The sequence below is a fragment of the Cetorhinus maximus genome, chromosome 17 (assembly GCF_964194155.1).
Source record: "Cetorhinus maximus chromosome 17, sCetMax3.hap1.1, whole genome shotgun sequence".
Lineage (NCBI taxonomy): Eukaryota > Metazoa > Chordata > Chondrichthyes > Lamniformes > Cetorhinidae > Cetorhinus > Cetorhinus maximus.
This window is the reverse complement of record NC_135895.1, coordinates 3595078-3621615: the sequence shown is the minus strand read 5'-3', so window position 1 is coordinate 3621615 and position 26538 is coordinate 3595078. Positions and strand designations below refer to the sequence as shown.

The 26538-nt window shown below is 47.0% G+C and overlaps 3 protein-coding genes across 6 annotated transcripts in view; 2 read left to right on the top strand and 1 right to left on the bottom strand.

Moving 5' to 3' along the window:
- The window catches only part of lhx8a (LIM homeobox 8a), a 35693-nt gene extending 34869 nt beyond the window's left edge, over window positions 1-824 (bottom strand). The window contains exon 1 of the mRNA XM_078560656.1: window positions 739-824. Coding sequence (XP_078416782.1) covers window positions 739-824 — 86 coding nt within the window. The remainder of the gene's footprint in view (window positions 1-738) is intronic.
- The window catches only part of cryz (crystallin, zeta (quinone reductase)), a 1066321-nt gene that overhangs the window by 751988 nt on the left and 287795 nt on the right, over window positions 1-26538 (top strand). The window lies entirely within an intron of this gene.
- The window catches only part of slc44a5b (solute carrier family 44 member 5b), a 412477-nt gene that overhangs the window by 353315 nt on the left and 32624 nt on the right, over window positions 1-26538 (top strand). The gene's annotated exons all lie outside the window — the stretch shown is intronic.

The window sequence follows — 26538 nt, the reverse complement described above, 5'->3', positions numbered from 1 at the left end:
AAGAAAAAAAAAACGAGTGGGAAGGATGTTCACAGTTTTATTAATCCACCAACACCCCAATAAAGGGTCGAAATATTTAGACAGTACGTGTCTAGGTTAGAGTTGAGGACTATATCGCGAGTTCCAGAGGACGTGGTGACTAGTTACACAGGCGAGCTGCCCCGCTTCCATTAGGGTGCTAACAGGCTTCAGTAAATTCTGCACCGCATTAAATCCGAAACGGGGCTGTTGGCTCCCTCGACACGCAAACCGGTTTAAAGGCGATTTACAATAGAGCAATGCTTTGGCTGGATTAAACCCCCTAACCCAATTATTGAACCCATCACATTTGCTCCATACCCACTATTCACAGCACAGTAATATCTTGTATAGTTAACCAACACCCCCCCAAATCCACTTTATACCTTATACACTGTAGGATTACCCCCAACCGGATTGTGTGGAACCCCATCAGCCAGAAACCTAGAGCCTCGGATTATTTCACTCCTCCTAGTGTTGGTTATTCCCCCACCCACACCGGAGGGGGGACAGATTTATTAACTACATCGATTCTGGTAACCATCTGGGCGACACTTTTTCGCCGAAAACTGTCGATCTATGTGACAGGAAGAGGCTTTACGGAGCACATCTGCAGGCAGGAAATTCCACCCCCCCCACCCACCCCCCCCGGCGCCCCGGACTCGAATGCCCCGTTTGGTTTAATAACCTGTAATAAAAAGTAAAGCAAACTCCTCTTACCTTCTGTAAGCGCGCACCAGCCGTATAGTTCCCTTTCCCCTCCATGTGACACACCAGCAGCTCAGTACTCTTCCAGTACATTGCATTCAAAACTCGTATCCCACTCGCATAACGCACACACACACACAAAACAAAATCCTTCCCTGTTGGAAGGGCGGAGGCTATTGGAAAATATTTGCCTTGTTCAAAAAGGTTTTTCTTTTCTCCTCTCCTGTCCAATTCCTTCCCGGTCCGAGTTTCAACTGCTCCCGGCGCTTGAAGAAAGGGTTACCTGACTAGATGGAACTTTAAAAAGTGTATTTCTTCGCTAACCACACCTCTTCAACTTAGGTACAGCCCTTTAGACATGTACGAGTTTTAATTCACACTACACGGGAGGGAGAGCTGAGGGGGAGGGAGGGAGGGGGGGTGAAAACTTCTCCCCCTCTCGTGCCCAACCAACAACAAGCATTATCTCATGGGCTCTTATCGCTCATCAACTGCACAAGTCTACTGAAATCTAAACATGGACTCATGTTACGTCCCGCAGCCTTTACAAGGGAAGCAAGCCAAATAAAAACATTTACAGTCACTGCACGGCATAGTCCCTGCCCAGCACCACCACTCCGCATTCCCGGAGGTAGCTTTGCTTTTCAAAAAATAAATGGGGGGGAGGTGGGGAGAGGCCAGTAGAGGACCCTCTGATTAGTAAGTTACAGGTTTGTGTGACTGACTGGTTGTTAATAACTTTCCATCAATGGGTGACGAGCATCTGAACCATATTAATATTATTTTAATCCCGGCGGTTTCAAGTAATGCCCACGAGGAACTGAGCGTCAATAATTACAAATTATGCGACTTTCTCTTCAAGATCGCAAGTCCTTGATAAAGACAATCGCGCCCCCTTCATTTGCTTCTCCCCCCCCCTTCAAATATTTCTAAACAAAAACCTGCGTTTTCTTGCGCGGTTGTGTCGAACAGATTGACTCAGTCCATTCAGACGCACCTGGAGTGGTTTAAGAGTTAAACACCACCACCACAAACACTCGTACCGGCCTCTCTAACTTGGGATGTTTCGCTACCGTTTAAAGGACGCTACGGATAAATGAAAGTTGGTGTCTGGAGCCAAAGGGTCGTCCAGTGAATCGCTCGTGGTCAACATCTGACCGGTGAAATGTTGCCTGTATACATTTTCCCCCAAAAATGAGAAGTGACATCCGTTCGGCTTCTGGAGCGCGAGTTAGATCCTCAAGTCGTGGCTGAGTCTGAACATCGGCTCAGTCACTGGCTCTCTCTCTCTCACACACACACACTCACACACATATACTGGTACAATTCCTGACCCAGTCAGTATCGGGAGTCTTTCAGTTTGCAATATATGTAGATGTCTACATTCTACTGTAAAAATATATTGCTTAAAAACACAACTGAATCATTGTGTCCTGCATAAGTATAACTTTCTAAAATATATTAGGAATTCTGAAAAAAAATCGCCCATTCCACTATCGAAACCCTCATCCAAACTGTTTCTACTGGCAGGAGTAGAATGACACACGTTTGGCAAGAAATTAGCGATGAAAATGAGTTTTGTTTTTCAATGCGGGTTGGTGAAAGTAAGTTCGATAGTAACCTTCCAAAAGGAATTGGCTACATGTGTACCGAGGAAAGACATTTCTTAGGCAAAGGGGGGGTTGTGGTGGGGGGAGGGATTTGGCCCTTTCCGAGAACTGGCACAGGCAACGATGGGCTGAATGGCCTCCTTCTTCTGTGCTGTGAGATTCGCAGTGTTCATGGCAGGATTTTCTTAACGGTTAAATAAGAGTTTGAAACTATATAATGTGATTAGCTATTGGGGGGAGAGACTCATTTCAGGTTGAACCCCTCATCAGCTCATGAGGCTCCTTTTTAAACAATGCACCCGCCCCACCCGGTAATGAGCCGGTAACGAAGCCGTAACCTCACATCTCTGCTGCACAAAATCAATCAGGGTTTGGATTTAATTGTCAGCGGTACTGGAAAATTCGCGTTTCGGTAACAATTTGGGGCCAAGGATGTATAAAGGAATAATGATTATGTTCATTCTAATACCCCCCTAGTGCAATTAGGTTGTGTGAAGAGAGGGAACTCGCCAGCTGCCTGCTGATGAGGGAGGGAGTCATTCTGGGAGCACAAAGGCCCATCATTATTAAAACTGTTTTGGGGGCATTTTTATTTAAATTTATTGAAATATTTCGCAGAATGGAGGAGAGCTTTATCAGCGGCAATAATTACAACCAGGATCCGGAAAAGGTGGAATTAATATTCTTGCCACACTGAGATTCACAGTGGTAAGATTAAGACGGGCTTAAGCAACCTTTTATTAAACCCAGCGGCGTCCTTAGCAGGGATTTCAGTCAGCAGAATATAAACGCGATAATATATATATATATATATATTTTTAGCCATTCATACGAACAACAACTGCATGAGGGAGTGAGTTCGATAACTTCCATTGCAATCGCCGAACTAACTTTCCACTGAATGTTTCTTCAATCCACAAACTTTCCTTTTAAATTGCAAATCGGCGATCATCTTTTTTTAATCAACTTAAACGCTATACCAGCTGCATATGTGCATATATCATATATATATATATATATAGGTGAGTTGTGAGGTGCGGTATGGGGGAGATTTATGTAAGTAATTGTGGAAACAATAACCTATCCTTGCAAGTCAAAATGGGTCGAAGAGCATTTTGAGAAGGTGGACATTTGGACAAACCTCTAATGGTTTCATAATGGTCCCGAAATGGCATTTATTCTGACGATATGGTTTGATTTGTAAAAGCAAGGAGCCAACTGTAATGCTGGTTTGCCTTGCTGGCACATCGATGCTTTACTGTAATTATTGGGTTCGCTGAGGTGCGGAGTAAATATGTTTGCCTTTTAAAAGATCTGTTCTGTTTTTAGGATATCGAATTTAAGGACCGATGAACACACGAAGGTTGGGTGGAAATATCCCACATTTAAGACTTGCAGCTTATTGTTGGGGGCAGTGCTGTGAAACCCCGTAGTTTGTGATGTTTATTATACTGAATTTAACTTTTGTTACATTCGGTGTGTTTTTTTTTCTTGATTGTAATCCCACCATATCCTTGCTGGCTGAGTTACATTTAACGACGTTCGACACTTTAGCCTTTCTGCTTATGTATAATTTTGAAGAAAACTTTACCGACATTTTTCTTGGAAGATTTTTTTTTGGGGGTGGGGTGGGGGTGGTGGTTGGGTCGGTGTGAGGGAGGCGCTTTCCTCCGTTTCAAATAAACCAAAACTATTTCCTACCAAATTTCTAAAATTGACAACTGCTCTAAAAAAAAATACATTCGATAGAAACGAACGAACCGACCCCGGAAACGCGTCGGGAAAATTGGAATGGAATATTTATATTTTTTTAATAAAATAAAATAAAAAAAAATCCTTCGTCGTTGAGAATTTCGTGAAAATTTTCCCCGCTCGCTTAATTTTTCCAAAAGGGAGTGTTAGCGACACGGTTACTTATCTTGCTGATTTAAACACTTTAAACGCACACAAATGCCGCTGCCCTGCGTCTATTGAAGCTTCAGTTCAGAGAAATGCTATTGAAATAATATTGGAATTTCCATGGTGCGGGCGATTTAAGTATTATTTTCAGATTCTTTATAAAACCAGGTTGTGGTTTAAGTGCTGCCCTGTCAAACATTCTACCGCTCTGTGCTGGGACAATCTGAGGTGCGTTTTACTTAATAACAAAACTGCTTTCATGGAAAACCAACTTCGGATTACATTTCTCGGAGAATCTGACGTTTAAATGGAATAAAATGTTTCACAACTTGAGTTAGTAAAAAGGGAAAAGGCGGTATCACCGCCGGAAAAATGTGGTTTGAAACTTATTTTCAATTGATTTATTTTTATTTATTTGGATACCATTCTCTTCCCAATGTCGCTTTTCCTTCGATATTTTTCTAGGAATTCACAGGAAAAATTTACCTCCTTTCTCCGTTTTTATTCTTCTAAATTCGTGCAGTGAACTTTTTATCTGCTCGTTTAAAAAAAAATCCTTTTATTTTCGTATTTTAATAATAATATTTTAAATATTATTTCCACTCTTTATTTCCTCCATCTAACCCGGGTTAACTAAACGGTATAGTTTGTCCGTCCAGACTAGATCACCGAGTGATGCTCTATGTTGGCGAGGGGAACCGAGTTGTACAATTGTACAGCAAGTGTGGCCAGTTAAATATTGTGCTGTTGCAATGGATATCGCTTTGCTTAAATGTCAAAGGTCGATGTCTCAGGATCGGGAAACACTCCATATCAGAGCAGCTCCATCTAACAATTAGCCAGACCGTGACATTGGCGATGCTGAACAAAGGAGCTTTTGAACAAAATAATTGTATCGGCGCTCACCCCCTCTTAAAGCAGGAGGGGAAAAAAAGAGAGTATTGATCTAAAACTGGTTTGCGTGAACAACACCTAGACTGAATTTTAAAAAAAAGAATAGTTCGTGTGTAAGAGTGTGGGGTGGAGAGTGTGAGGCTGGGGGCTGGGGGTGGGGGGTGGGGGAGACACGCTGGATGGATCAGGGAATCTATTCCTGTTCCTCATTGTCCCTGTGTTCGAAAATGTACAACAGAGACACCAATAAATCCCAGAACATCATCACCAGATATTGCAATTTAGAGGGAGGGAACTCCCAACTCCCCAGTTAGAAGCGCCAATTTTTCCGGATAAAGAATCCAGAATCCAGGAGATGTTGCTGTCGAAAGAAAACCGTCCCTTGTGTTCTTAAGTGATTGAACCGAGTGCCCAGAACCCGTGCCCCTCTTCACTGCAAAATGCAGCGAACATGTTGGCAAAAGATGATAAACGCCTCAAATCGAGAAATGTGATTTTTTTTATTTTGTTTCTAACCAGGAGTTAACTCGATTCAAAGAACCAGCAAAAAAAAAATGCTCGAAAAAACACAGCAGGTCTGTCAGCATCTGTGGAGAGAGAAACAAGAGTTAAATGTTTCAGAACCCTGGAAACGTTAACTCTTGTTTCTCTCTCCAAAGATGCTCTCAGACCTGCTGAGTTTTTCCAGCATTTTTTCCCCCCTTCGTTTATTTCAAATTTCCAGCACCTGCTTTTGTGTTCAAATAATCAGCTTTTTGGTCAATGTTTTTTTTCTGAAAAGTGAACACAACTGCCACCTTATTTAAGGCAACTCTCAGAAGGAAACCAATCCAACATTCAGACTATCACACCGTCACCGAGTAGCTAATCGATGGCTCAAGTTTAATTTTCTTCCTGTCTAAAGTTCCAGTTGTTTAAAAGAAAGCCGCCTGGGATTCTGCGGAAAGGGGACTGACGCAGGGTGGTTTACATCCACTGGAAAAAAAGCTTAAGTAAACATGTGGGCTACTCTGATATCCTTGCAGACACTTGTGTGAGGTTTAAGGAACGAGCCCGAGCTCAGCGAGTAATACACTCGCCTCTTAGCAGCCGCTACGGGCTGAGTCCCACTCCGCAGACTTGAGTACATAATCCAGGCTGCCCTGTCAGAGGGTCAGTACTGAGGGAGTGCGGCACTGTCAGAGGGTCAGTACTGAGGGAGTGCTGCACTGTCAGAGGGTCAGTACTGAGGGAGTGCTGCACTGTCAGAGGGTCAGTACTGAGGGAGTGCTGCCCTGTCAGAGGGTCAGTACTGAGGGAGTGCTGCCCTGTCAGAGGGTCAGTACTGAGGGAGTGCTGCACTGTCAGAGGGTCAGTACTGAGGGAGTGCTGCCCTGTCAGAGGATCAGTGCTGAGGGAGTGCTGCCCTGTCAGAGGGTCAGTGCTGAGGGAGTGCTGCCCTGTCAGAGGGTCAGTACTGAGGGAGTGCTGCACTGTCAGAGGGTCAGTACTGAGGGAGTGCTGCCCTGTCAGAGGGTCAGTACTGAGGGAGTGCTGCCCTGTCAGAGGGTCAGTACTGAGGGAGTGCTGCACTGTCAGAGGGTCAGTACTGAGGGAGTGCTGCCCTGTCAGAGGGTCAGTACTGAGGGAGTGCGGCACTGTCAGAGGGCCAGTACTAAGGGAGTGCTGAACTGTCAGAGGGTCAGTGCTGAGGGAGTGCTGCGCTCTCAGAGGTTCAGTATTGAGGGAGTCTGCACTGTCAGAGGGTCAATACTGAGGGCGCGCTGCCCTGTCGGAGGGTCAGTATTGAGGGAGTGCTGCACTGTCGGAGGGTCAGTACTGAGGGAGTGCTGCCCTGTCAGAGGATCAGTGCTGAGGGAGTGCTGCCCTGTCAGAGGGTCAGTGCTGAGGGAGTGCTGCCCTGTCAGAGGGTCAGTACTGAGGGAGTGCTGCCCTGTCAGAGGGTCAGTGCTGAGGGAGTGCTGCACTGTCAGAGGGTCAGTACTGAGGGAGTGCGGCACTGTCAGAGGGCCAGTACTAAGGGAGTGCTGAACTGTCAGAGGGTCAGTGCTGAGGGAGTGCTGTGCTCTCAGAGGTTCAGTATTGAGGGAGTCTGCACTGTCAGAGGGTCAATACTGAGGACGCACTGCCCTGTCAGAGGGTCAGTATTGAGGGAGTGCTGCCCTGTCAGAGGGTCAGTGCTGAGGGAGTGCTGCCCTGTCAGAGGGTCAGTGCTGAGGGAGTGCTGCCCTGTCAGAGGGTCAGTGCTGAGGGAGTGCTGCCCTGTCAGAGGGTCAGTGCTGAGGGAGTGCTGCCCTGTCAGAGGGTCAGTGCTGAGGGAGTGCTGCCCTGTCAGAGGGTCAGTGCTGAGGGAGTGCTGCCCTGTCAGAGGGTCAGTACTGAGGGAGTGCTGCACTCTCAGAGGGCCAGTACTGAGGGAGCATTGCCCTGTCCGACGGTCAGTACTGAGGGAGTGCTGCATTGTCAACGGGTCAGTACTGAGGGAGTGCTGCATTGTCAGAGGGTCAGTACTGAAGGAGTGCTGCCCTGTGGAAGGGCCGTGTTTTGGTTAACTGAGGCCCGTTCTTCTTTCTCAGTGGATGTAAATCCCATGGCACTACTTCGAAACAGAACATGTTATTTTCCTCAGTGTCTTTTCTTTTATACATTTATGGGATGTGGGCATTACTGGTTAGGCCAGCATTTATTGCCCATCCCTAATTGCCACTTAAGAAGGTGGTGGTGAGCTGCCTTCTTGAACCGCTGCAGTCCATGTGGTGTAGGTACACCCACAGTGCTGTTAGGGAGGGAATTCCAGGATTTTGACTCAGTGACAGTGAAGGAACGGTGATATATTTCCAAGTCAAGATGGTGGGTGTGTGGCTTGGAAGGGAACTTCCAGGTGGTGGTGTTCCCATGTGTCTGCTGCCCTTGTTCTTCTAGATGGAAGTGTGGTCGTGGGTTTGGAAGGTACTGTCAAAGGAGCCTTGGTGAGTTTCTGCAGTGTATCTTGTAGATGGTAAATACTGCTGCTACTGTGCGTCAGTGCTGAGGGAATGACTATTTGTGGCAAGGATGCCAATTAAGTAGGCTGCTTTGACCTGGATGGTGTTGAGTTTCTTGAGTGTTGTTGGAGCTGCATTCATCCAGGCAAGTGGAGAGTATTCCATCACACTCCTGACCTGTGCCTTGTAGATTGGGGAGTCAGGAGGTGAGTTACTCACTGCAGGATTCCTAGCCTCTAACCTGCTCTTGTAGCCACAGTATTTATGTGGCTAGTCCAATATGTACAATATGTACTCTTTAATCAACATCACTAAAACAGATTATCTGGTCATTATCAAATTAGTTTGTGGGATCTTGCTGTGTGCATGTCAGCTTCTGTTTTTCCACATTCCAACAGTGACTACACTTCATTGGTTCTAATGTAGTTTGGAATGTCTTGAGATGGTGAAAGACACTGTTGAACCACAAGTTTTTAATGAATGGTTCCTTGTGCAGGAGAAAGATTGTGATGTACAGACACTTTCTTAGACTGTTGTTGAACAAATGTCAAGAAGGGATGTTGCAGGAATTAAGTTACATATTTATGGGAATAAAATAGCCATGAAAATATTGAAACAGCCGGATGGGTTCGCTTGTAATCATTTACAGAGGTGTTCCAAAGAGCAAAGAGGCTTCCAGCAAATACAATGCTCCAGGGGATAAGGGGTTTTGAATAATGATGGTCAGAATTTCACCTTAGACATTTCTACATCAGAAAATTGCTTGATACCAAAAGCTTATCAAACAAAGTCAAGGTTTTTTTTTAAAAATAAGGAAAAGCTCAAAACTCAAATTAAACCAATTAATCAGTCATTCATCTCATCACAGTTACAGCAGAAAATGGCTGCCAATTTGCTGACATAACACAGTCACTGAACTTGAAAGTAACTCATTGGATGCCAAGCATTTTGAGATGTTTCTGAAATGATGTAATGACAGGCTTACACTTGTACAACTTTTCCTTCTTCACTATAATCTCTGCATTCATTTTATTCTCATTTTATCAGTATCATTTACCACTCATCATCCCTTTCTTCAACCTACCAATTTTACAGTCAACCGTTCTGAAACAATTGTGCTGTTATTACAGAGGGGGAATCTAGGGTGATTCTGTTTCTCCCTTTCTAGTTAAAATAAATGTTATTCTCCTGTTAAATAGTTTTCTTTAGTTTTTTTTGTTGGACTGGCTTCTCAAAGGGTTCACCTGAAAAATCAAAGGGCCTGTATATGGTACACAAATGTTACAATCTCTATCCCATCAAAATAATACAATTCTATCTTTTCATTTCTGCTTTAAAAAGTATTTAATCTGTGCCACTAAATCATTATTGAGACAGCCTCTATTTTCGACATAATTCACAGTAGTTTCCATTTTTGCCGCCCACAATTTTATTGTCAGCAGCTGTAATTGTGTGTTAAGGTCTGTCATAATGAGGTAAGTATTTTACAATTATGTTTTTCTCTCTCACGTTCTCCCCCTCTATCTCTCTTAATGCTTACATCTACACATGCACTTCTGTCAATTTTTTCCATTATAAATTCCTATGTAAACATGTCACATTGTAATCTCACTCACTGTCCAATGGTGGTGCTGTAGCACTTCGGTTTTGCATCTGCCTGGTCCTCAGCCAGTACTGTAGTGTCTGCTTCCCAAACTGCTATGCGCCTTGGTGTTTAACTGTAAATAATATCAATTTGAATATTACACAAACAAAAAGACAATGTAAGAATATGAGCTATCCAGATCCAACGATGGAATAAAAATTACACTTAAGTCTTAGTACCAAGGTGGTCAAAATTTTGGTTTATGGACTGGTATTCTAGATATAGTATAAATATTTCACAACATTCCTCGGTCTCCATCAGACAGTGCTCTCTGTGCCTCAGTATGTCCAGTCAACAATGCCAACATCTCAAACTTCTTTAGTACAGGCTTTAAACACCTCAGTTTTCTTGGTGTTTCTCTGGCAAGTTTAGTTCCTCCTGTGTGCACTTTTTAGTGTCCCAATTAATGCAATGGCATGAATTTCTGAGCATGCTGAGCTTGATAGGGCTTAAACGATTCATTTAAAATGGGACAAGGATTGAGTTTTAAAAAAATACAGGTGGAAATTTCGGCTAATGTGTTAACACGTGCAGTGCAATTAGTTCATAAAAGGAATTAAACCCTTAAAATTCAGCACAGATCCACAAAGGAAGTTATTTACCAAGTTGCAAATGTGCTACATGATGTTAAAGAAAAGAAAGACTTGCATTCATACAGCATCTTTCATGACCTCAGGACATCACCAAGTGCTTCACAGCCAATTAATTACTTATGAAGTGAGGTATTTACTTTAGAACATAAGAAATGTGGCAGATAAAGTCCCATAAACAGCAATGTGATGATGATCAGATAATCTGTTGTAGTAACGTTGGTTGAGGAATAAATGTTGGCCCTAGGACAGAGGGGAACTCATCAGCTCTTTTTTGAAAAAGCGCTGCAGAATCCTTACATTGAGCTGTGAGGGCAGAAATTACCTTTGTTTAATATCTTATCTGGAAGGCAGCATCTCCGACAGGGCAGCGCTCCCTCAGTACTGACCCTCCGACAGGGCAGCGCTCCCTCAGTACTGACCCTCCGACAGGGCAGCGCTCCCTCAGTACTGACCCTCCGACAGGGCAGCGCTCCCTCACTACTGACCCTCCGACAGGGCAGCGCTCCCTCAGTACTGACCCTCTGACAGGGCAGCGCTCCCTCGGTGCTGACCCTTTAGACAGGGCAGCACTCCCTCCGTGCTGACCCTTTAGACAGGGCAGCGCTCCCTCGGTGCTGACCCTTTAGACAGGGCAGCACTCCCTCCGTGCTGACCCTTTAGACAGGGCAGCGCTCCCTCAGTGCTGACCCTCCCACAGGGCAGTGCTCCCTCGGTGCTGACCCTTTAGACAGGGCAGCGCTCCCTCGGTGCTGACCCTTTAGACAGGGCAGCGCTCCCTCGGTGCTGACCCTTTAGACAGGGCAGCGCTCCCTCGGTGCTGACCCTTTAGACAGGGCAGCGCTCCCTCGGTGCTGACCCTTTAGACAGGGCAGCGCTCCCTCAGTGCTGACCCTTTAGACAGGGCAGCGCTCCCTAGGTGCTGACCCTTTAGACGGGGCAGCGCTCCCTAGGTGCTGACCCTTTAGACAGGGCAGCGCTCCCTCGGTGCTGACTCTTTAGACAGGGCAGCGCTCCCTCGGTGCTGACCCTTTAGACAGGGCAGCGCTCCCTCGGTGCTGACCCTTTAGACAGGGCAGCGCTCCCTCGGTGCTGACCCTTTAGACAGGGCAGCGCTCCCTCGGTGCTGACCCTTTAGACAGGGCAGCGCTCCCTCGGTGCTGACCCTCCGACAGGGCAGTGCTCCCTCGGTGCTGACCCTTTAGACAGGGCAGTGCTCCCTCGGTGCTGACCCTCTGACAGGGCAGCGCTCCCTCGGTGCTGACCCTTTAGACAGGGCAGCGTTCCCTCGGTGCTGACCCTTTAGACAGGGCAGCGCTCCCTCGGTGCTGACCCTTTAGACAGGGCAGCGCTCCCTCGGTGCTGACCCTTTAGACAGGGCAGCGCTCCCTCGGTGCTGACCCTTTAGACAGGGCAGCGCTCCCTCGGTGCTGACCCTTTAGACAGGGCAGCGCTCCCTCGGTGCTGACCCTTTAGACAGGGCAGCGCTCCCTCGGTGCTGACCCTTTAGACAGGGCAGCGCTCCCTCGGTGCTGACCCTTTAGACAGGGCAGCGCTCCCTCGGTGCTGACCCTTTAGACAGGGCAGCGCTCCCTCGGTGCTGACCCTTTAGACAGGGCAGCGCTCCCTCGGTGCTGACCCTTTAGACAGGGCAGCGCTCCCTCGGTGCTGACCCTTTAGACAGGGCAGCGCTCCCTCGGTGCTGACCCCCCCCAAACAGGGCAGCGCTCCCTCGGTGCTGACCCTTTAGACAGGGCAGCGCTCCCTTGGTGCTGACCCTTTGGACAGGGCAGCGCTCCCTCGGTGCTGACCCCCCCAAACAGGGCAGCGCCCCCTCAGAACTAGGAGATAAAAAAAAGTGCTGGAAATACTCAGCAGGACTGGCAAAATTTGTGGAGAGAGGAACAGAGTTAATGTTTTGAATCAAGTATGAACCTTCTTCAGAACTGAAAAATGTGACGGGTTTTATGCTGTTGAAAGCAGGGAAGGGAGGAAGAACAGCAGTGAAGGTTTGGGATAGAGGGCAAGATGTCATGGAACAAAAGGCTACGAGAGTGGTAATGGTTGTAGTAAAGAAATAAAGCACTGGTCCGGAGTGAGTGTGAATGGGAGAGGAAAGGACAGCTCTGTGTGAAAGCGAAAGCGTGAGCAGGGGGACAGCATTAGCGGGCTGAAATTGTTGAACTCCATGTTGAGTCCAGAAGGCTCGAAAGTGCCTAACCGGGAGGTGAAGTGCTGCTCCTCCAGCTTGTGTTGGGCTTCATTGGGACAGTGCAGCAGGTCGAGGACAGAGATGTGAGCATGAGAGCAAAGGTGGTGAACTAAAATGGAAAGCAACCACAAGCTCGGGGGTCATGTTTTTGGACTGAGCAGAGGTGTTCTGCAAAACGGTAACCCGATCTCTGTGTTTGGCCTCCTCAGCGCAGAGGGGGCTGCATTTTGAGCAGCGATGACAGTGGGCTTGAATAGAAAGAAGTACCAGTGAATGGTTGCTTCACTTGGGAGGAGTGTTTGGGGCCTTGGATGGTGAGGAGGGAGGAGGTTAAAGGGTGATATCACCGCTTGCGGTTGCATGGGAAGGTGCCAAAGGAAGGGGATGGGGTGCTGGGGGTGATTGAGGAGAGGGCCAGGGTATCACGGTGGGGGGAACAGTCCCTTCGGACTGCTGACTGGGGTGGTGGGGGGAAGATGCGTTTGGCGGTGGCTGGAGGGGGTGAAAATGGTGGAGGACAATCCTTTGAATGTGGTGGCTGGTGGGGTGAAGAGTGAGGGTGAGGGGAGAACCCGCTTCCCGTCCTGGTAGGGAGAGGCATTCGGAGTTGTCCAGCCTGGATTATGGGCTCTGGTTTCTGGAGTGGGGTCTGGGGCATTTGTTACTGAGGTTATTTGTGAGTTTTCATTTGCAAATCAAATTTTAAAGCAGAGAGAGAGAAAAAAAATAATCACAAACCCTGTGCTCAGAAGCCTTGGGTTTGTCACAACTGCAGCTGAGGAATGGGCATCAAACCTTCCAACCTCCAGTCACTCAGGCTGCCAGGCTCCAGGCTGAGTAACGCGGTGATGGTCCAACTGGTCAACTAACCCTAAACAAGACCATGTCCCACCCAACTCTGACCGCTCCCCTCCCTCGACAGAGGCTCCATCCTGACGGGGAGCTTCGCCTCGCTCTCTCCTGGAGCTGCCTTTGTGGCGGAGCGGTCAGCGCGGGCCGGAGACGCGGGCTGGGGCTGGGGCTGGGGCTGGGGCCGGGGGCGGGGCGGGGGCCTCGAGGACAAAGAGCCGCGAGCCCCGCGCGTGGTCAGTGAGCCCCCCCGCGCGTGGTCAGTGAGCCCCCCCGCGCGTGGTCAGTGAGCCCCCCCGCGCGTGGTCAGTGTGAGCCCCCCGCGCGTGGTCAGTGAGCCCCGCGCGTGGTCAGTGAGCCCCCCCGCGCGTGGTCAGTGAGCCCCCCCGCGCGTGGTCAGTGTGAGCCCCCCCGCGCGTGGTCAGTGTGAGCCCCCCGCGCGTGGTCAGTGTGAGCCCCCCGCGCGTGGTCAGTGAGCCCCGCGCGTGGTCAGTGAGCCCCCCTGGGGTCCAGCAGCAGGCCGTGGGCGGCCAATGTGGCCAACCAGTGGGGCAGTTCGGACAGGACATTCTTCAGTTTACCTTTAGGTAAATATAAGAGGGACATTGTGTATCGTGGAGATGTTACCAACACATGGCAAGGTTACAAAGAGGGAAATAATTCACATGTGTAATGAAACCCTGGGTACATTTCCCCCAAATCCTGTCAACACCTACAACATCAGCGAGGGGAATCTGGCTTAACTGGCTCCACTCCCTGAGTTAAACTTAGTGCATTGTGTCAAACGCCTGTGTACTGTTTTATGCTGTCATTGGAGCATATCTTATCCATCGCAATGAAATAATACAAATTTAATATTGAAATGCTAACTATTGCACTAAACTGTCAATAAAGAGGAAATCAACTCTCCCCCTCCATGTGATAAACCAAACAGATGGAAACGCCATTCATCTCCACTCTTAGGACAGATACCACATCCTTCAAAACAACTTGCGTTTTATATTGTGCTCTTAACATAAAAATATCCAAAGACACTTCACAGGGGCCTAGAAAGACAAATATTGACACCGAGTCAAAGGAGGCGATAGTGGGAAGATCGGCTGAAAAAAAAAGACTTGCAATCCTATCATTTCACCACCTCCGGATGTGGCTCAGTTGGTAATACCCTCACCTTGGGGTCAGAAGTTGTGGATTCTCCTGGAATTCTTCACGGGACTTGCTGATCATTTCTTATCTCGCACCAGAGTTCTGGACAAACTTAGTCCTTTCTCTTTCTAGAGATATGTACCACTTACATCTCTTTCAATGGCCTTTCCTGGTACTTATTCCACCCCTTATAGGGAGATCTGTATTCCCTAACTGTCCCATTTTAATGCACCTTTCAGCATATTTCTTTACACAATCACAAAGCAACAAGAATAACAACTTGCATTTATATAGCACCTTTAATATAATAAAACATCCCAAGATGTTTAACAGGAGCATTTTCGATAAATATTTTTGACACCGAGCTAATGAAAGAGATATCAGGATAGATGACCAAAAGCTGGGTTAAAGAGGTAAGGAACATCTTAAAGGAGGGGAGACAGCTGGAGAGCTCATGGTGTAGGAGGTAACATATTAGCCCGGAAAGAAGATTGGCTGGCTGGCAGAAAGCAGAGAGTCTGCATAAATGGGTCATTTTCTGATTGACAGAATGTAACGAGTGGAGTCCCGCAGGGGTCTGTGCTGGGCACTCAACTTTTTACAATTTATATCAATGACTTAGATGAGGGGAGTGAAGGCATGGTAGTTAAATTTGCAGATGATGCAAAGCTAGGTAGGAAAGTATGTTGTGAAGAGGACATGAGGAGGTTGCAGATGGACATAGATAGGTTGACCGAGTGGGCAAAGATCTGGCAAATGGAGTTTAATGTGGGAACATGTGAAGTTGTTCACTTTGGCAGAAAGAATAAATAAGCAGAGTATTACTTAAATGGAGAACTGCTGCATAATTCCGAGGTGCAGAGAGATCCAATGCATGAGTCACAAAAAGTTAGTATGCAGGGAGAACAAGTAATACGGAGGCTGATGGAATGCTGTCCTTTATTATGAGAGGAATTGAACATCGAAGGAAGGATGTTATGCTTCAGTCAGACAGGGCATTGGCGAGACCACACCTCAGATACTGTGTGCAGTTTTGGCCTCCTTATCTAAGGAATGATGTGAATGTGTTGGAGGTGGTTCTGAGGAGATTTACTAGATTGGTACCTGGGATGAGTGGATTGCCTTATGAGGAAAGGTTGAACAGACTGGGCTTGTTTCCACTGAAGTTTAGAAGTGTGATGGGTGACTTGATTGAAGTATATAAGATTCTGAACAGTCTCAACAAGGTGTATGTGTAAATGATGTTTCCTCTTGTGGGTGAGTCCAGATCTAGCAGGCACTGTTTTGGGAAGGTGATGGTGTAGTGGTATTGTTGCTAGACTAATAATCGAGAGGCACCCCACCCCCCACCCCCCCCCCGCCCCCAACTTCCAGGTAAGGCTCTGGGGACCCAGGTTCAAATCCTGCCATGACAGATGGTGGAATTTAAATTGAAGAAGCATTGCACTTCTCTCCGACAGGATTTACGATAAAAGCAAAAAACTGCGGATGCTGGAAATCCAAAACAAAAACAAAAATACCTGGAAAAACTCAGCAGGTCTGGCAGCATCGGCGGAGAGGAACACAGTTAACGTTTCGAGTCTGAATGACTCTTCAACAGAACTAAGTAAAAATAGAAGAGAGGTGAAAAGCCTGACGGAGAGAAGAGCAATACTTCTTCAAGGTAGGCATTCCTTGAAGAGAAGTGGCAGTCAATTAAACGCTAAGGTAAAAGCAAAAAACTGCGGATGCTGGAAATCCAAAACAAAAACAAATCTTTCGCCCTGTTAACCTTCATTGCTTTCCATTTCTCTCCTGGTGTTTGACAAGGTGTTTACTAAAACTCACTCTCACAGCCATATTTCACTCCTCAGTGACTGTCTCCGGCTCCGACTTACCCCATGTGGATTCCAACTGAAATTCCACCCCTCATGTTTCGAACCCACCCAGGATTACAGGTATCTCCGGAACATACAACGCTCCTCGGACTGCTGTTCTCGTCGCATTCTGAGATCCAAACTCAGTGCCATGTGCAGCCATATGAACACACTCGACCTCTCCCTCCAGCAGCACCGCCACACCCTATTTCTAAGCTGTCCTTGCCCCCAGTTTCATTTTATTCTTCGTCTCATCCGACGCCTCAACAAGAAACTTTGTCTCTTTCTTTCAGATGCAAAGGAACGCAAGCTCCAACAACTCATCGACACCAACGCCCATCCAGGACCCTCCACCTCTGCCCGTCCCTCTGTCCCCATCCCATCTTCCAATCCTAGCCCCACCAGTGTATTCACCATACCCTCTGACCTTCCCCTCTCTGATGCTGAACATTCAGTGCTCAGCAAAGGACTCAGTTTCATACCCTTATGCCCTCGCCTCAATGAATTTCGGGCTCGGCACGATGCTGAACTCTTCTTCCACCGTCTTCGTCTCCTTGCTCACTTCTTTGGGCAGGAGTCATCTCCCCGTTCAACGGATCCTTTAACCCGCCTCCAATATTCTCCCTCCACCAGACCCCTCCCTCTGGATCTTTACCTGCTCTTGATCTTTTCATTGAGAACTGTCGGCGTGACATCAGTCGTCTCAATTTCCTCTCACCCACTCTAACCTGTCTCTTTCTGAATTTGCCATAGTCCGTTCTCTTAGGTCCAACCCTGACTTTGTCATCAAACCCGCTGACAAGGGTGGTGCTGTTGTTGTCTGGTGCACTGACCCCTACCTCGCAGAGGCTGAGCGTCAACTAGCAGACATTTCTTCCTACCTTCCCCTGGACCATGACCCCACCTCTGAACATCAAGCCAATGTTTCCAGGACTGTCACTATCCTCATCTCCTCTGGAGATCTTCGCTCCACAGCTTCCAACCTTATAGTCTCCCAACCTTGGATGGCCCGCTTCTACCTCCTACCCAAAATCCACAAACAGGACTGTCCCAGCAGACCGATCATGTCAGCCTGTTCCTGCCCCATGGAACTAATTTCTTGCTATCTTGACTCCCTTCTCTCTCCCCTTGTCCAGTCTCTTCCCACCTACATCCGCGATTCCCCTCACGCCTTACATCATATCAACAATTTCTAGTTCCCTGGCCCCAAACGCCTCCTTTTCACCATGGACATCCAATCCCTCTACGCCTCCATCCCCCACCGGGATGGTCTGAGGGCTCTCCGCTTCTTCCTCGAACAGAAGCCCAAACAATCCCTCCTCCATCTGGCTGAACTTGTTCTCTCACTGAATAATTTCTCCTTAAACCCGTCTCACTTCCTCCAAATAAAAGGTGTGGCTATGGGTACCCACATGGGCCCCAGTTATGCCTGTCTGTTTATGGGTTATGTGGAACATTCCTTGTTCCAGTCCTACTCAGGCCCCCTCCCACAACTCTTTCCCCGGTACATCGATGACTGCTTCGGTGCTGCTTCATGCTCTCATCTGGATCTGGAAAAATTTATTAATTTTGCTTCCAATTTCCACCCCTCCATCATTTTCACATGGTCCATCTCTGACACTTCCCTTCCCTTCCTTGATCTCTCTGTCTCAATTTCTGGTGATAGATTGCCCACCAATATTCATTATAAGCCCAACGACTCCCACAGCTACCTCGACTACAGCTCCTCACACCCCACTTCCTGTAAGGACTCCATCCCATTCTCTCAGTTCCTTCGCCTCCGTCGCATCTGTTCTGATGATGCCACTTTCCAAAACAGTTCCTCTGATATGTCCTCCTTCTTCCTTAACTGAGGTTTTCCACCCACGGTCGTTGACAGGGCCCTCAACCGTGTCCGGCCCATTTCCCACACATCCACCCTCACGCCTTCTCCTCCCTTCCAGAACGATGATAGGGTCCCCCTTGTCCTCACTTATCACCCCACCGGCCTCCGCGTTCAAAGGATCATCCTCCGCCATTTCCGCCAACTCCAGCATGATGCCACCACCAAACACATCTTCCCTTCACCACCCCGGCGGCATTCCGCAGGGATCGTTCCCTCTGGAACACCCTGGTCCACTCCTCCATCACCCCCTACACCTCAACCCCCTCCCATGGCACCTTCCCATGTAACCGCAGAAGGTGCAACACCTGCCCCTTTACTTCTCCCCCACTCACCGTCCAAGGGCCCAAACACTCCTTTCAAGTGAAGCAGCACTTCACTTGCACTTCCCTCAATTTAGTCTACTGCATTCGCTGCTCCCAATGTGGTTTCCTCTACATTGGAGACCAAACGCAGACAGGGTGACCGCTTTGCAGAACACCTTCAGTCTGTCCGCAAGCATGACCCAGACCTCCCTGTCGCTTGCCATTTCAACACACCACCCTGCTCTCATGCCCACATGTCCATCCTTGGCCTGCTGCAATGTTCCAGTGAAGCTCAACGCAAACTGGAGGAACAGCACCTCATCTTCCGACTAGGCACTTTACAGCCTTCCGGACTTAACATTGAGCTCAACAACTTCAGATCATGAACTGTCTCTTCCATCCCCACCCCCTTTCCGACCCCCCTTTTTCCAATAATTTATAATTTGTTTTACAAATATATTTTTCTTTTCCCTCCTATTTTTAAAATCTATTTTGATCTATTATTTCACCTCCACCTTTTATCCCATTTCGATCCCTTCCCCCCACCCTACCCCCACTAGGGCCATCTGTCACTTGCTCGTCCTGCTTTCTACCCTTAATGTCCCCATTAGCACATCCTTTAGATAATATCACCATCGTCAACACCCCTTTGTCCTTTTGTCTATGACATCTTTGGCAGTCTCTTCTTTGCCTCCACCTATCACTGTCCCCCTATCGAGCTCTACCTATCCCACCCACCCCGCTCTACCAGCTTATATTTCATCTCATTTCTATATGTCTTAGTTCTGATGAAGGGTCTTACGGACTCGAAACGTTAACTGTATCCCTCTCCGCAGATGCTGTCAGACCTGCTGAGTTTTTCCAGGTATTTTTCTTTTTGTTCCTGTGTACAAATTGGCTGCTGTGCTTCCCACAGTATAACAGTGACTACACTTCCAAAGGAACTTCATTGTTGTGAAACACTTTGGGACATGCTGAGGTCACGGAAGGCTCTGTAGAAATGAATGTTTTTTTTTTCACATGCAAATGCTTTTCAGCAGGAGCTGGTAAGTAACAATCAGTAGGCAATATCTTCTTGTTTCCCCAAGAGCAGTGATGCTCAAGTTCCAGTATAAACACAACCCCCACCACAGGAGAGCCAGAAGGACGAAATTCACGTTGACAATTGTACGGAATTTTATTTTAAATTTTAGTTTTCCACTCGAGCCCTCCAACAGGAGAGGAATTTCACCCCCACTCCAAATAACTAGACAACCCCAGATTACATCTGGCGATACAAGCATATCTTGGTAAAGTATCCTATTCAGCTCATGTATCTGCCTCCATCTGATATACAGAGCAAGGGTTTAGTATCTGATCTGCTTACTGATTGCAGCTGTACAGGGATAGGTGAGGTACACTGTCAGAGATAGCGATCTAAAGGCCATACCTTCTGACAGGTGTAGACAACAGAGATCAGATTTTGAGTTATCCATCTCCCTTTTAACTCTTGAGTTTTATACTTATTTATAACACAGCCTGGCTATGCAAGCTGCACAAGCTTGTGAAATCGTTTCTATTTATTTTTGTAAAAATATTTCTGTCATTATGTTCATTCCTGTTGGATGAGTTGTTTTGGTTGAAAGCTTTGTCGTGACATTCTTTTGGCGGAATTATACAGGCTTGAATAGGGTTCTCTGATGTTATAGTGGAAAGCCAGGGTACCTCTCCCCAGTGGGGTGTTTGACTCCTACAGGTTTAACCAAGGACTTGATGATGCAGTGTTTTAGTTGAAGGCCTTGATTCTTGGGGTCAGGTCCCAGCATGGGCTGGAGGAATCATAATCTCGAGATCCCAGTACACTATTTGGAGAAGCGTAAGGAGCTCTCTCAGTGACCCGACTGATATTAATCTCTGCATCCACATATGAACAGGTTATCTAGTCATTATGAAATCTGCTGTTTGTGGGAGCTTATTGTGGGCAATTTGGCTATCGCATTTAACCACGTTATAAAAATAATTGCACCTTGAAGTACTTCACTGGCTGCAAAAAAAAAGCTTTGTTATGTCCTGAGGGTGTGAAAGACATTATATAAATGCAAACTATTCCGTTCTCACCTTCTTTCTTTTCCTGTCACAATGTGAACATCACCCCCAATGGTTGCACCTCTTGGTTATACCCCCATAGGTTGCACTCTCCCTGTCTAGAGTTCCTTCCTTAACCCCAACTCTTCATCGTTTGTACTCTTCATTTGTTTATTTGGTGTACTCAAAACGAATAACCTAATTAACAGCCTCTTAAAGGGGCACTGTAACAGAAGTTAAAAACTTTAAAGAAAACTTAAATAAATCAAAATGTCACTCCTAGGCTGATGATGCACTCCAACCCCTGTGGTGTCCACTGGTCACGGAAGCGTCAAGCATACTAGTGGACACCGCATGCTCCCTCTCCAGGGACACCTATAGTCACAGGAGTGGAACAGGCAGTCAGGTCTAATAACCCCCTCAACCACCCACTGCCTGGACTTGTTTATGGCCACCTCAGCCAATCCCAGGAGCTCGCTGGTCAGGAAGTCCTCCGCCTTGCCTGCCCTCCTCCGGGTGGCCAAAGATCAGCAGCGTGGGGCTGAAGTGAAACAAAACTTGAGGAGCAACCCCCTTCAAACAATGAAATAGGGGCTGCAACCTGGCATAGCCTATATACACAGGGAACACATATTCCTCAAGGTTGTAGAAAATACAGGCAGCCTGGGAGTCGGTGAACCACCTTAACCTTCTGTTGCGCGGCACTGCTCTCCATGCCAGATCCCCGATGGAAAAGGGGAGGACTACCTCATAGACAGCCTCCCACCAGGAACCCCCCCACCTCTCCACCACCTCTGGATAGCAGGACAGATCACCATGGTATGTTGACAAGGGTGAGGAAGTGGAGAGTCTGCAGCAGCCCATTCCAGGAAACCCCTCTGTGCAGAGTGAGGAGGAACGGAGGGAATTTCCATGAGAGAGCTCAAATTGTGGGGCTGAGGTCCCCGAGGAAGGTTTCGGGACTGCGGGGCCAATGTTCTTCACCGTCTATATGTTCCCCTTGCATTCTGTTTTCTGAAAGCGTGGGTCCACCAATCACATGTATATTTCGCAGTCCCCGGCAAGGCCTGGATAAGTCAAAATGTACCAGGTTAGTGTTGTCTTTTCTTTTTCCTTAACTTCAAAACTGGGGCCATAAATATAAGATTGGATTTATTAATCACTATCGGAAATTCAGGAGAAATTTCTTTACCCAGAGAGTGGTGAGAATATTGAACTCACTACCACAACGAGTGGCTGAGGCAAACACCAGAGGTGCACTTAAGGGGAAATTCTCCTGCTTTTTCCACATAGCCCTGTACATTTTTCCCTTCAAGTATTTATCCAATTCTCTTTTGAATATTCCTATTGAACCTGCTTCCACTGCCCTTTCAAGCAGGGCATTCCAGATCCCAACAACTCACTGTGTAAAAAGTGTTTTCCTCGTATCATTTCTGTTCTTTTGCCAATCACCTTAAATCTGTGTCCTATAGATATTGATGCCGACAGGGTTAGATGAAGAGGGTTGAGAGGAGGCTCATAAGGATAAGTGCAGGAAGGAGAGAGAAATGGCACGTTGCAGAACCATGGAACGAGGCAGCACCAAGGAGGTCACTCGGCCTGACAGGTCCATGCTGATGGCTATGCTCTACACCACCATAGATGGTCATTACCTGGCACTCGTGTGGCACCAATGTTACTTGCCACTTATCAACCCAGGCCTGAATGTTGCCCAGCTCTTGCTGCGTATGGACATGGGCGGTTTCCGTATTTGAGCATCCTTTTCTTGATATCACGTGGAGTGACTGGGATTGGCTGAAGACTGTCATCTGTGATGCTGGGGATCTCCAGAGGAGCGCTGAGTTAGCGGAAAATGTTTCAGCCTTGTGCATTGCACTGATGTGCTGGGCTCCCCCATCATCGAGGATGATGCCTGCACTTTAAGTGACGGCGTTTCAAAAGTATGTCACTGTCTTTGAAGCACTTTGACATAACTTGGGTTGTGAAAAGCACTTTCACAGGTTTTCATTTTCTTTTAACAAGGGTCCAATATCGAATGTTTGTACAGTGTCAAAATAGATTACAATAGCATGACTTCAGAGATCAAAATAACTCGAGATCAGCATTATTTCATATCCTCACTCAGGAAAGGCGCTGAGTGCCTGGCACTGGGAAACGGAAGAGTGCCACACTGGTGTAGTAGGAGGTGCTGTTAAAGATTGGGATATGTCGGGGCAGAGTAGAGAGAGATCTGTTCTGCATTAATTGTACTATATCTGAGCTTTACAGCTGCCTTCACTTTAAGATGTTCTGCCTGCGAGTGCTAACAACTCTCAACCACAAAAATAGGTTAAAAAATAAAGGAATTAAAAACAAAAAACTGCGGATGCTGGAAATCCAAAACAAAAACAGAAATGCCTGGAAAAACTCAGCAGGTCTGGCAGCATCGGCGGAGAAGAACAAAGTTGACGTTTCGAGTTGAAGGGTCATGAGGACTTGAAACGTCAACTTTGTTCTTCTCCGCTGATGCTGCCAGACCTGCTGAGTTTTTCCAGGTATTTCTGTTTTTGTTTTAAAAAAGAAAGGATTGGATAAGTTATTGAATTTGTTTTATAATGGAAATCTTGATCTGTATTGGCCCCGTCAATTTTTAAAAATTCACACTCTTGCTTTTAAATCCCTCCATAGCCTCATCCTACCTATGTAATCTCCCCTAGCCTTGCAAATCTCTGAGATCTCTGCACTCCTCCAATTCTGGCCCTTGCACATCCTTTATCCACCCTAGGTGGTCATGCCTTCAGCTGCCTCAGCCCTAAGCTCTGGAATTCCCTGATTAAACCTCTCTCATTCTCCACCCACCTCTCCTCCTTTAAGACCCTCCTTAAAACCTGCCTCTTTAACCAAGCTTTTGGTCACCTGGCCGGATATCTCCTTATGTCCTCGGCCCAACCATCTTCAGCTGTTTCATCAATGACCTTCCTTCATAAGGTCGGAAATGGGGGTGTTCGCTGATGATTGCACAATGTTCAGCACCATTCGTGACTCCTCAGATACTGAAGCAGTCCATGCCCAAATGCAGCATGACCTGGACAATAGCCAGGCTTGGTCTGACAAGTGGCAAGTAACATTCATGCCACACAAGTGCCAGGCAATGACCATCTCCAACAAGAGAGAATCTAACCATTGCCCCTTCATATTCAATGGCATTACTATCGCTGAATCCCCCACTATCAACATTTCTTTTTATGCATTCATGGGATGTGGGATTCACTGGCTGGGCCAGCATTTTTTGCCCATCCTAGTTGCCCTTGAGGAGGTGGTGGTGAGCTGCCTTCTTGAACTGCTGCAGTCCATGTGGTGTAGGTACACCCACAGTGCTGTTAGGGAGGGAGTTCCAGGATTTTGACCCAGCGACAATGAAGGAACGGCGATATATTTCCAAGTCAGGATGATGAGTGACTTGCAGGGGAACTTCCAGGTGGTGGTGCTCCCATTTATCTGCCCTTGTCCTTCTAGATGGTAGTGGTCGTGGGTTTGAAAGGTGCTGTCTAAGGAGCCTTGGTGAATTCCTGGGGATTACCATTGACCTGAAACTGAACTGGACTAGCCATATAAATATGTGGCTACAAGAGCAGGTCAGAGGCTAGGAACCCTGTGGTGAGTAACTCACCTCCTGACTCCCCAAAGCTTGTCCACCATCTACAAGGCACAAGTCAGGAGTGTGATGGAATATTCTCCACTTGCCTGGATGAGTGCAGTTCCCACAACACTCAAGAAGCTCAACACCATCCAGGACAAAGCAGCCTATTTATTAGCATCCCATCCACAAACATTCACTCCCTCCACCAACGACGCACAGTAGCAGCAGTGTGTACCATCTACAAGATGCACTGCAGGAACTCACCAAGTTTCTTCAGACAGCACTTTCCAAACCCACGACCACTACCATCCAGAAGGACAAGGGCAGCAGACACATGGGAACACCACCACCTGGAAGTTCCCCTCCAAGCCACTCACCATCCTGACTTGGAAATATATCGCCGTTCCTTCACTGTCGCTGGGTCAAAATCCTGGAACTCCCTCCCTAACAGCACTGTGGGTGTATCTACACCACATGGACTGCAGCGGTTCAAGAAGGCAGCTCACCACCACCTTCTCTAGGGCAATTAGGGATGGGCAATAAATGCTGGCCCAGCCAGCGAAGCCCACATCCCATGAAGGAATAAAAATAAAATACGCCTCAGCATTATATTTTGCTTTGATAACGCTCCAGTGAAATGCCTTGGTATGTTTTACTAGGTTATAAACACTATACAAGCGTAAGTTGTTGTTGATATTATTTGCTGTTTTGTACTAAAAGGTTAAGATTTTTGGCAGTAATCTATTTTGAGCACTCAGGCTATGAGCCGCACATCAATGTGCAAACCTTCAGAGTTTTCAGAAAATTTTTGGCAGCAATTTCCTGTTTTCAAATTTTATCTGATGCTTTGCTCTGCTGGCTTTAGTTTGCTCGACTGTAGAAATAACACAAGTCATGCAACATCTTACACAGTCACTGTATGGAATTTAACCTGTAAATATGATAAAATGTATCCACTTATTTTGTCAGGTGCTTCTAGAAAAGCGACTTGCAATAATGCAACCTGTCACACAGTAAGTTCCTGACTGTGTTTGTACAAAATTACGTATTGTGTATTAAAATAGGTCTTGCATACAGTTTTCACATGCTGTGCATTTTATACTCACTTCCCGTGTCAGGATCTTTTATTACATCCACTCCTCATGTTTTAGATGTCACACAATTTCTGTCACAATTTTTGCTGTGTGATTTTTTTTTGCATCTCTTTGATTTCCCACGTTGAGTTCAACTCAGTGCTGATTCAGCCCTCTTTGACAAACCACCAAACTAGATGTGAGTCTGGCTCACTGCATTACTGCAACTCACCTGCCCTGATTTCACAGAATCACAGAATCTTTAGAGTGTGTAGATGGCCTGGATCATGTTGAGATCAAAAAAGAGGAGGTGTTAGGCGTCTTGAAGAATATTAAGGTGAATAAGTCCCCTGGGCCAGATGGGATCTACCCCAGAGTACTGAGGGAGGCAAGGGAGGAGATTGCTGGGGCCTTGACAGAAATCTTTGCATTCTCACTGGCTACGGGTGAGGTCCCAGAGGACTGGAGAATGGCCAATGTTGCTCCATTGTTTAAGAAGGGTAGCAGGGATAATCCAGGAAATTACAGGCCGGTGAGCCTTACGTCAATGGTAGGGAAATTATTGGAAAAGATTCTTCGTGACAGGATTTACTACCATTTGGAAGCAAATGGGCGTATTAGTGAGAGGCAGCATGGTTTTGTGAAGGGGTGGTCGTGTCTCAATAACTTGATCGAGTTTTTCGAGGAAGTCACAAAGATGATCGACAATGGAAGGGCAGATAATGTTATATACATGGATTTCAGTAAGGCCTTTGACGAGGTCCCTCATGGAAGACTGGTACAGAAGGTAAAGTTGCACGGGATCAGAGGTGAGCTGGCAAGATGGATACAGAATTGGCTTGGTCATAGAAGACAGAGGGTAGCAGTGGAGGGTGCTTTTCTGAATGGAGAGCTGTGACTAATGGAGTTCCGCAGGGATCAGTGCTGGGACCTTTGCTGTTTGTAGTATACATAAATGATTTGGAGGAAAATGTAACTGGGCGAATTAGTAAGTTTGCAGACGACACTAAGGTTGGAGGAGTTGCAGATAGTGAAGAGGATTGTCAAAGGATACAACGGGATATAGATCGGTTGGAGACTTGGGCGGAGAAATGGCAGATGGAGTTTAATCCAGACAAATGCGAGGTAATGCATTTTGGAAGGTCTAATACAGGCAGGAATTATACAGTAAATGGCAGAACACT